This window comes from Musca autumnalis, unplaced genomic scaffold (assembly GCF_047663935.1).
Source record: "Musca autumnalis isolate F117 unplaced genomic scaffold, ASM4766393v1 scaffold_2, whole genome shotgun sequence".
Lineage (NCBI taxonomy): Eukaryota > Metazoa > Arthropoda > Insecta > Diptera > Muscidae > Musca > Musca autumnalis.
In genome coordinates, this window is record NW_027411755.1 from 184,488,730 (window position 1) to 184,500,019 (window position 11,290).

At 34.7% G+C, this 11,290-nt stretch overlaps 1 protein-coding gene across 18 annotated transcripts; it reads left to right on the forward strand.

Annotated features, from left to right (window-relative positions):
* The first annotated feature begins 6,457 nt into the window (after positions 1–6,457).
* On the forward strand, positions 6,458–8,691 carry LOC141395001 (uncharacterized). 18 transcript variants are annotated; one of them, XM_073970290.1, is made up of 4 exons: positions 6,479–6,770; positions 6,857–7,073; positions 7,142–7,324; positions 7,390–8,691. In XM_073970290.1, the coding sequence occupies exon 4, from the start codon at positions 7,481–7,483 to the stop codon at positions 8,549–8,551; it is 1,071 nt and encodes a 356-aa protein (XP_073826391.1). In that variant the 5' UTR covers positions 6,479–6,770; positions 6,857–7,073; positions 7,142–7,324; positions 7,390–7,480; the 3' UTR covers positions 8,552–8,691. The 18 variants fall into 18 exon arrangements, with proteins under 18 accessions (XP_073826384.1, XP_073826386.1, XP_073826383.1 ...); XM_073970285.1 differs by having other exon boundaries at positions 6,476–7,073; positions 7,374–8,691; XM_073970282.1 differs by having other exon boundaries at positions 6,476–7,073.
* The last annotated feature ends 2,599 nt before the right edge of the window (positions 8,692–11,290 follow it).

The window sequence follows — 11,290 nt, forward strand, 5'->3', positions numbered from 1 at the left end:
TGACTTACTACCTCCAATGTCTATACTGACTCACTACCTCCAATGTCAACACATGGTTCCACTAGAACTACTGACTTACTATTGACATACTAGTTCCGTTGTCAGTACTGACTTTCGAATGACACGTTCATACAAAATGTCTATAGGAAATTACATTAGTTGTCTACAGTTTGTCAGTAGTACTGTTGACAATGTCAGTAGTAAGTCAGTATAGATTCACTATTGACATTTGCTACAGGGCTGAGAGACAACCCTGTAGGAAGTGTGGGGTCATGTGTTGACATGTCGCCACTTTGTCTACTAATATGGTGACAAAGTCAACACTTTGTCACCAGGTTGTCAACTATTGATACCTTTACCTTAATAAGAAGAAGCATTGTGTATATTGACAGATGATAGCCCAACGAAGCATCCTTTTTTAATTTTCTTAATTGTTTGGCGTAAAATAATTTTTGCGGTTGGTGAAAAAGTGTTTTTGTAAAAATCAATAAAATATCGTGAAAACTTAAAGCATATAATTTCAAAAACAAGTATGAGCAAAAGAAAATATAAAAGACATGTAAAAAATAAACAATTCTATAGCAAAGTACGAATTCTGAGGCGACTAACAACATTTGTGGTGAAATTTTGACAATTAGACATTATGTGGAACCTTTAGAGAAGATTGTGGAGCCTGATGTATATATTGTCCCGTCTCGTTGGAAATGCTGAATGCAACTAAACATAATAATGAATTACAATGTTGAAGAATTATTTGGCAAAAATCGATTGTGAGATTTTTCCAATGTTATACAGCTGTAATAGGCAAGCAAATTTAAGGACATATTTTTTATTTATGTTTATTTATACATGTTTATTCTTTTCAATTCCTAGATGTTATATCAACATTCAGCGAATCGCCTGATAAAAGGTTAAGTGCAACAGAAGAAGAACTATATTAAGCAGACAAGTCATTGGTGCGACTTGGCCAAGAAAATAAATCGAAAACGTTTTTTTATTATTTATATGTTAAAATGTTTAACAAGCCTTAAAAACATTGTCTTTATTTACTAATTTTTACTTCTGTGGAATCTTTGGCTTAGCCATTTAAAAAGATAAAAATACTGTAATACGCAATTTGTACATTTTTTTGCATTTTCAATATTATTTGTTTTATTCTTTAATGAAATATAGTATTTAAATAAATGTGTAGCTTCATCTTCTTATTAAACGTACTATATAGCTGTTTTATCTATGAAAAGTTCCAAATAAGCTAAAAAATTTAGTATTGAAAATCTGGTACTATTGACTCACTACCTCCAATGTCTATACTGACTCACTACCTCCATTGTCTATACTGACTTACTACTTCCAATGTCTATACTGACTCACTACCTCCAATGTCAACACATGGTTCCTCAGGAACTACTGACTTACTATTGACATACTAGTTCCATTGTCAGTACTGACTTTCGAATGACACGTTCATATAAAATGTCTATAGGAAATTACATGAGTTGTCTACAGTTTGTCAGTAGTACTGTTGACAATGTCAGTAGTAAGTCAGTATAGATTCACTATTGACATTTCCTACAGGGAAACGACAAATGTATGCATGTGTTAGTAAATCAGAGTTGTATTTGAAGACAAACTGTCTGGTGTAAACGCCTAGTAATGCAATACATAAGTTGGAACAGTAAAGCTGTAAACACATCCAACGTTTGAGTAAAGTTTTGCGTCATTTCTGGTAATAGAATAAAGAAAAATTGAAACTTGGGTGCCACCGTGGTGCAATGGTATGCACAGCAGCCTTGCACGCAGAAGGTCGGGGGTTCGATTCCCCGGTCAGGCAACATCAAAATTTTCAACGGTGGCAAAATACCCCTCAGTAATGTTGGCGACATTTCCTGAGTATTTCAGCCATGTAAAACTTCTCTATAAAGGGGTGTCGGAAGACACGCCGTTCGGACTCGGCGATAAACAGTAGGTCCCATATCATTGAGCTAATATGAATCGGGGTGCACTCATTGATATGGGAGAAGTCTCCCCTGTCCCGTCTGGGATGTTTGCGGAACAATTATATATATATATATATATATATATATATATATATATTATAAAATTGAAACTTGGCAGCACTTTATCTTTTATTCTTCTACCAGAAATCACGCAAAACATTAATCAAACTTTGGATGTGTTTTCGGCTTATGACCAGCTGATTTCAAATTAATTTTTAGTGTCACTTAGACGATGGTCAGACTAGCACGATTTTAACATGGCGGCGTCCAGTTTATGGTCGAGGGGTATGAAGTAGTGAAACCCGTGTACATGGTTTTCTGTGTTTGTTGTGTTGCCTCTTCTTGTTATTCGTTACAAGACATTTTCTTTCATTTTTATTTTCTCAAGCAAACGTTAACAACAAAACAAGCAAAAAGAGATTTAATAAAAACAATTTATTAATGAAATAGGAAAAATTTAACTATTAATATTAAATTAATTATTAATGTTAATTATTTTGTGTTGTTTTTTAATTTATTTATGTTTGTTTTGTTTTTATTGGTATGAGAAACACAACAAACGCGAATGGTAAAATAAAGAGGACACTCAAAAATCTTAATGAGTCCAACGCACACATTTTTCCAAAATGTACGGGAACAGAAAAATTGCAGAAAAGTCAAAATAAACTGGAACAAATGTCAAAGTCGGCGTGTCAGCCAATCGGAAACCGGCAAACATGTTGCACATTTTTGCTCGCTCAAATTTGTCGCGTAAAAAGTTTCTAAAGAGAGAGCCATTAAGCGCCATTTTTGTTCAAAGAGAAGTGAACATTTTGCAACTTTTTTGGTGTACGGGAACGGATTTCGGGGAAAAATGTTAAAAATGTGTAAAAACTTTTTAGTTCTGGAACGAAGCTATAATGTGTCAACTGCATTGAATTGATGTCAAATTTTGACACCTTATGTCACCAACAATTGCCGATGCGGCTACCTGTACCTGTGTATTTGTACCATGTCATCGACTTATACTATGTCGATGGTCAGACTAGCAAGGTTTCTTGAAACCAATTTCGGTAAAGTTTCTTTTCAAGTTTCGTTAGTGTCCACACTCGTTAACGTGAAATTTAAGATTTTTGCGTGTCCTCTTTATTTTACCATTCGCGTTTGTTGTGTTTCTCACACCAATAAAAGCAAAAAAAGACATAAATAAACCAAAAAAAAACAACATAAAATAATTAACATTAATAATTAAATTAATATTAATAGTTAAATTTTCACTATTTCATTAATTAAATGTTTTTATTAAATGTATATTATGTTTGTTTTGTTGTTAACGTTTGGTTGAGAAAATAAAAATGAAAGAAAATGGAAGAAATAATCTTGCAACGAAAAACAAGAAGAGGCAACATAACAAACACAGAAAACCATGTACATGGGTTTCACTACTTCATACCCCTCGCCTATAAACTTGACGTGGCCATGTTGAAATCGTGCTAGTCTGACCATCGACTATGTTTACATTTACGAAATCCACTCGATTTCATCTGTCAATTCCTTTGTGTATACGTAAAATGAAAACTCTTCTGAAATCGATTGGATTTCATTTGACGTTTGAGCAATGGAATTGACAGTTGAAATCGAGTGGATTTCGTAAAGAAAACATATGCTATGTTTACATTTACGAAATCCACTCGATTTCAAATGTCAATTCCATTGCTCAAACGTCAAATGAAATCACATCTGGATTTCATTTGACGTTTAACCTATGGAATTGACAGTTGAAATCGAGTGGATTTCGTAAATGTAAACCAAGCAATAGTATTAATCTCATCATGGTTTACCCTGCGTTTACAAATGCCAGTACTGGCAAGATAATAGCAAAAATACAAACCTTTTTCACAAATACATTTATACATTTTTAAATATGTACCCCCCATACCAGATGCGGATAATATTCGAATGTCCGGCTCAACTTTCAAAAACGATATCACATTCGAAGGATTGGCAAACGTTTTTCGGGTGTACACAAAACGATATCATTTTCGAACATTTGGCGAATGTTTTTTCTTTACAAGAAAAATTGTTTCGAGAAACATTTTGTAATTCGGAAATTTGTTTATTTTAAAAAATAATTTTATGTAGTTCGTATAAAATTCCCATTTGCTTTTTTTAAATAGTTTCGATAAAAATATCATATAAACAAGAAGTGTTGATAAACACAACATATGCCTGGGTTACATGGTACAAATACACAGGTAGCCGCATCGGCAATTGTTGGTAACATAAGGTGTCAAAATTTGACATCAATTCAATGAAGTTGACACATTATGTTACCATCAGCTGGCATGATAATGCTACCTGTATTATTGTACCATGCTGGGTTACAAATTACAAAACAACATGGTACAATAATACAGGTAGCATTATCATGCCAGCTGATGGTAACATAATGTGTCAATTGCATTGAATTAATGCCAAATTTTGACATCTTATGTTACCAACAATTGCCGATGCGGCTACCTGTGTATTTGTACCATGCAAAACAACAATGTTTATAAACAGTTACCGCACATCGTATCGCAAACATTACAAAGAAGAAAAAGGTACTCCAACGGAAAAAGATGTACTCCAACGGCAAATGTACCGTACACTTCCCAGCAAAAAATTTTGAAAGTTGTGCAATTGCAGTTATGATTTCACAACATCTTTCGATGTACTCCAACAGAGTTATGAAAAATACACTCCGTTACATTTTATAAGCAGTTGCTATAGAGATCGCTACATAAAAAAAATTGGTTGATCCCTTCACATTTCTTCAAAAGATAAACGAGAGTGTATTCATTTCGAAGAATTTGTTATAAATTAAAGAAATAAATAGAAGTAAAGAAATAGCTTATGTTGCGAACATTTTTGCTGTAATTCACGAGACGGAAATTTTTAATGGTGTGGAGTTGGAGTCCATGTCGAAAGCAGAGCTAGTGATAGGAAGGCAACATACAAAACTTTGGGATGATGAAAGAAAATCAGAGAACGGAGGAAGTAAGCTCAAATGTGATTGATTTATGGAAATTTATTTTTAATTTGTTTATATAATAAAGTTCTTTGTGTTGTTGTTTTACGCAAATAATAAATGTATTCTATTTATTTTGGGATATTTCGCAATGGCTTGCATTTTAATTGCATCTCTAGACTGATTAAAAATGCAATCCGAAGAACGCATATAAATTCAATCCAAAGCACTGCATCTTAAGCAGTGATTTGGATGGAAAATGGAGTGCTTCCTAGCTGTGTGCTGTGGAAGCAAAATGGAGTGCATCCTAGCTGCGCGCTCTCTTGTAAAATACATAAATGAATTCATAGGAAAAGATGTACACCAACAGCAAATCTACCGTACACTTGTACAGATTCAACTGCATCCGCGGATGCAAACTTTTTGCTGGGATTTGTTATAAAATAAATAAAAACTTAAGTTGCGAACATTTTTGCGAAAATTCACGAGACGGAAATTTTTAATGGAGTGGAGTTGGAGTTCATGTCGAAAGCTGAACTAGTGATGGGAAGGCAACATAAAAAATTTTAGGATGATGAAAGAAAATCAGATGCGCTTGGATTAAATCGAGAACGGAGGAAGTAAGCTCAAATGTGATTGAATAATGGAAATCTTTTTTAATTTGTTTATATAATAAAGTTCTTTGTGTTATTATTTTACACAAATAATAAATGCATTTTATTTATTTTGGGATATTTCGCAATGGCTTGCATTTTAGTTGCATCTTTAGACTGACTAAAAATGCAATCCGAAGAACGCATATAAATTCAGTCCAAAGCACTGAATTTTAAGCCGTGATTTGGATTGAAAATGGAGTGCAACCTGGCTGTGTGCTGTGGAAGCAAAATTGAGTGGATCCTAGCTGCGCGCTCTCTTGTAAAATTCATAAGTGAATTCATAGGAAAAGATGTACTCCAACGGCAAATGTACCGTACACTTGTAGTGATTCACCTGCATCCGCGGATGCAAACTTTTTGCTGGGTAGTTTGTGGTTCACCTTATTAATTGCATCATGGTTTACCTTTTGTCATGGTACAAATACACAGGTAGCCGCATCGGCAATTGTTGGTAACATAAGGTGTCAAAATTTGACATCAATTCAATGCAGTTGACACATTATGTTACCATCAGCTGGCATGATAATGCTACCTGTATTATTGTACCATGCCTTTTGTATGTATTTTGACAGCTAGTATGCCCCGGTCAACACTAGAGTGATTTCGTTGAAAATTCATCTGCTTTTGTTGTAACACCTTCTTGTTGCAGCTCTGTTCCTTTACGTGAAAGAATCTTCAAGTTTTACCACTTTTTACTGGAAAAGCGTTCCTTTACTTCAGCCACTTTCAAAAGTAAAGGAACAGACCATGCGCCTCTTTTGCTGGGATTTTACGACACCTTGTAATTGTACAATGAATTGCAGCATGTGTGCCACCTTTTTCATGGACCAGCTGATGTTATTTTTATTTTTAACAACGAGTTGTAGTAGTTCTATCGTTCTAATATCAAAAGTATTCCGTTTAAAGAGCAGAAAGAAGTTAAAATGTAAAAAAATTGTTTATAAATCGACATTTTATAACTTGCATTATTGACTATTTCACCTATTTCATTAAAAATATTACAAGTCATCGCTTGAATGCATAACCAAGAACGTTTTTCGGAACTTGATGTCCATTTCTCAGGAAGTATGAACTTTATAGTTATATTGTCGTAATGAGGGAGGTTATCATGATGTGGAAACTTAGCTGGTAAACCAAATTTTGAAAAATCTAAGTTTAATTCGGAACAAGTCGAGTTTACGCACTACACAAAAATTTAAAATTTTCTTAAATAGCCGACCTTCAGCCGGTGATTTATGACATTCTCCTATGGACAGGAGCTAATTTCGGCACGGGAACAAAATATTTTTTAAATTGTAAATTTTTCACTAAATAGAAAGGTAATTTCGCAACTTCAGAGGCCCATATCTCTGGAAGTATGGGCTTACGTACCAAGTGGTATAGGTATATATTTGTGATAAGGGTGACGACATCTACCTGTGAGCATAGTTGGTAAACTCGTCTTATACCTTTAATTCATCCAAGAAATTTATGTTGATTATTCTGGTACCTATTTCAAGGAATTCTATGTAGCATAAGTTAGAGATTTGGACTGGTTTCGGATCGATCTGAAATAACCATGTGTATGTCTTGCAATGCTGATTACGCAAATATACATGTACATATATTGTACATACGTATGTGTATCATTTGGAGGAAGTTCATACTTCCCGAGAAACAGGCTCTTAGTCCGGAAACTTATGGTATAAGCAAAAATTTTCACTGAAGGACACCTCTCTAAATAAGTATTAGTTATGTTTATTTTTAGAAGGACGGAAAAGGAACAATCTACGTAGATAAATTCCAGAACGATACAACACTTTGGTGTTTCCCCGCATTGAGTTATCTAATAAAACAAAATGTTTGCTCCAACCCGTTTGGCCTGCAAAAGAATATTAAATCAGTTTTGCCGTGCACAATCTCGCAAAGCTAATCCTGGATTAAACTATCAAATTTCCGCAATTGAAGAAGTTGTTAGTGATATCGAAAAGAATCCCGAAGGATTTGGTGATTTGGAATCCGATTTGCTTAATGTTCATAAATCGTATAAAAACTATGAAATTGAACAACAACAAAGGAAAGATCAGATAAGAAAATATGTGGTGAAATCGAAGTATTTTAAAGATGCTAAATTGCCGAATTTTCTAACTTATGCAGAGAAAGAAAATATTCGACATTTACACAATAAAGATCCTGAACAATGGTCGGTTGAAGTGTTATCTGAAAGTTTTCCAGCAAATAGTGAGATAATAAAGAAAATACTAAAAGCGGATTGGAAGCCGCGTTCAATACAGTCCCACGATGCTGCTGTTTATCGCAATTGGGAAAGATTTAATAAAGGCGAGCTCGAAATACCAAAGGAATTGGATAGTCATTTAAGAAAATTTAGTCATAGACGATTAGAAACCCCATCCGAGTCCAACAGCGTAGCATTGGCGAAAACTGAAGAAAGTTCACCCATATCAACCGAGTTTTCGTCGCTCATTTCAGGTAAAAAGTCAAGACCAAAAACTGTGCCAGCCAAGAATGTAAAAAAGCAAAGTGTTAAGGATATGCAAGAAGAGACATTCCTTCTAGACAGAGTTGTTAATAGAAATTATATGAGAGTATCTGACATTAAAGATTTGCAAGGAATTCAGACATCCCAAGGATCAGAAACAAATCCTGCGGTTGCCACAACTAAAAACGAAGCGGAGACCACTAGTGAGAAGAATTTCCTAGATGCTCTTTCAATGACCCATAAATTTACATCCAACGAAGTTGAAATAAGCGAAAACGACAAACAGCTCTTTGAAATGTCAAAAGTGAAGTCACGCATTCACATACCTCGAAAAATTTATCGCAAAGGGGCAACATATCGTGTTGACGATACTTATTATGACGATGATGGTGAATTTCTGTACCGAGTTCCCGGTATGACGGGCCAGTAAATATGATCCATTATGGTATTATTTTATATTAGTTTGTTTAAAAATATTATCAAATATACAATCCGCATCACTTGAATTGAAAAGTAAAGTTTTTTCGTAATAAAATGAAGCAACGCAAAATTAAAGATTTTAAACATAAATTGTGCGCATTTATAGTTATAGGGCCATTATCTCATGAAGTAGGACCCGAAAAAATTGTACTATGACCATACCTAAATTTTCTGGCCAAAACCATTTCAACGTCCATTTTGAATTGAAATTGATTGTTATATAAAATAAATGTGTGCAAATAGCAATTCTTAAGCTTTTTCGCCCACAATTGCCAAAAATAGTGAAAATTAGTTGAATAGGGTGGTCCCGTTGAATGGGGTATAAACCAAAACATTGACATATTTTAATTATTTTTGGTACGAAGGATTCTTATACCCCGTTTATATATACATAAAAGGATTCAACAAACCGACTGGATTTTAAATGTGAATTCCATTGCTTATATTTCAAACAAATCCTCATAAAGAAGGTTAAGCCTGCAAAGGCTATAATATAAACATGACCTTAAACTATGTTTACATTTACGAAATCCACTCGATTTCAACTGTCAATTCATTTGCGTATACGTCAAATGAAAACTCAACTGAAATCGATTCGATTTCATTTGGCGTTTGAGCAATGGAATTGACAGTTGAAATCGAGTGGATTTCGTAAATGTAAACATAGTATTACCTTCCAAATCGTCGAAATACCAAATTATAGCCCAATCGGTTATAAATTGTCGCTAAAACCCCCAAAATATCGTAAATCGAACGGTACCGTTGTATGGGAGCTATGACAACATGTGGACCTATTTTCAAAAAATGACACAGACTTGTTTTCTGCACTCTCAAACGCAGTAATATGCATTTTAAGGAAAATCGGTTGATAAATGTGGGTATTACAGTTATAGTTCAATTGGATACTTCATACAGTTTTTATAAATTTATTAAAAACTTGAAAATTTATTAGAAAAACTGCAAAACATGAATGAAAAGTAAATGGTTTAACTACTAAAAATTTTGTCTTCTCTTTCCTTGCAGTTGCATTTCTTGTCCATCGTTTCAAATTCGCCTACAAATCTAGAAACAAAAATTAAATGCCTGCAAGAAAGTCTACATACCAAAAAGAAATTTTGGCATGTCTCTCTCTCTCGTTAATTTTGAAGGTAGAAAAATTAAAAAATGTTCTGAAAACATCAAAATTATGAGAAAAAAAATAGAACATGAATGAAAATAGTATAATTTGATATTAAATTGATTTCTGAAAGAAGGAAAAATATTTTACAGTTCATATCAATCAATTTAATTTAAGGCCATTTAGATACGACCTTATTAGCCGGACTTAGCGCATTATGAGGATTTATTTGCTAAATCTGGCGATAATCTACCACAACTTTTGCTTATGTTGCCACTTTTACCCTCTTTAAAAGTAGAGGAAGGGACCAAAAAAGTATGAAAATATTGTTACGGAATTAGATTTAACTAATGTCCGTGTAGACGTTGTTTTATTCCCCGATACGATTTGTACTAAATAAAACAGGGTTCGTTTTAGATTACGTTTCTACAATGCTTTATTTACTTTATTACACTTCTTCGTAACCGACTTTAATTACTAAGCACGCAGCTTGTCTCTAGTTAGCACGCAGCTATTCTTTTACCGATCTGTTCAGTTCAACGCTTAAAACACAACTACTACCAATGTTGCCATTCGTAACTCTATTTATACCCAAAATCTCCTTGGTCTAGAAATATCTAGAACATATGGCAACCTCTCGAATCTGTGCCGCGAACACACAGACACACATTCGCACTAAGCGAACAACCAGACTCACATACATACAAGTAGACAAGCACAGTAATGACGTAACAACAACAAACAAACAACTACACGAAATACAAGAAGTAGGAACTAAACGATAATTACATTATTGTTACAAAACAAAACAAACAAAAGAACATTAACAAAAGGTAATGTAACGACTAGAATGATGAAGAGAGTTCTACATGGTAGTTGTTGTTGCTTAAATAAAGTAACTGCGTAATAAAAACTTTACGTTACAATTCAAATTTTTAAATTAACGGAAATTAAACTAAACTAACTTAAACCTATCAGTTACATTCGTAACATTGCCTCCCGCTTAAGCCTGTTCGTCCCGAATAGGCACAGTTCCCTCTCTGTGGTATGGGCATTGGTAACACTGCCTCCCGCTTAAGCCTGCTCCTCTGCACTAGACGCAGTTCTCGCTCCGTAGTGGTAGCAACCGATTTAGATGTACCCTCTACTGCGTCAGCTCTGGACTTCTGCTCTTCTGGACGACGTTGCTTTCTCTCCAGGAATCTTGACGTTATACCTTCTTTCTTTGTGGTCACCTTCCTAAGTGCCACCTGGTCTTCCTCGGACTTGCCCTTCCTTGCTGTACGGCCGCTTTTCGATAGACCTTTCCTCGACGTACATCTTCTCTTTTTCCTCCTCGTCGCGAGATTTTTCCACTTTCCTACGGGCCAATTGTCAGCGGCTTCCACCTTCAGCGTACGGACATCTACAGCGATCTCGTCGGATTCTGCACTTTGGCGATGCTTGCTTTTCTCGTTGTAGCCCACATTTATCGGTATTTCCACATTGGACCAAGTCATCACACGGTGCTTTATGTCCAGGTTGATGTCGAAGGCAATCATAAAGTCCACGCCAAGTATAACTTCGTCCACA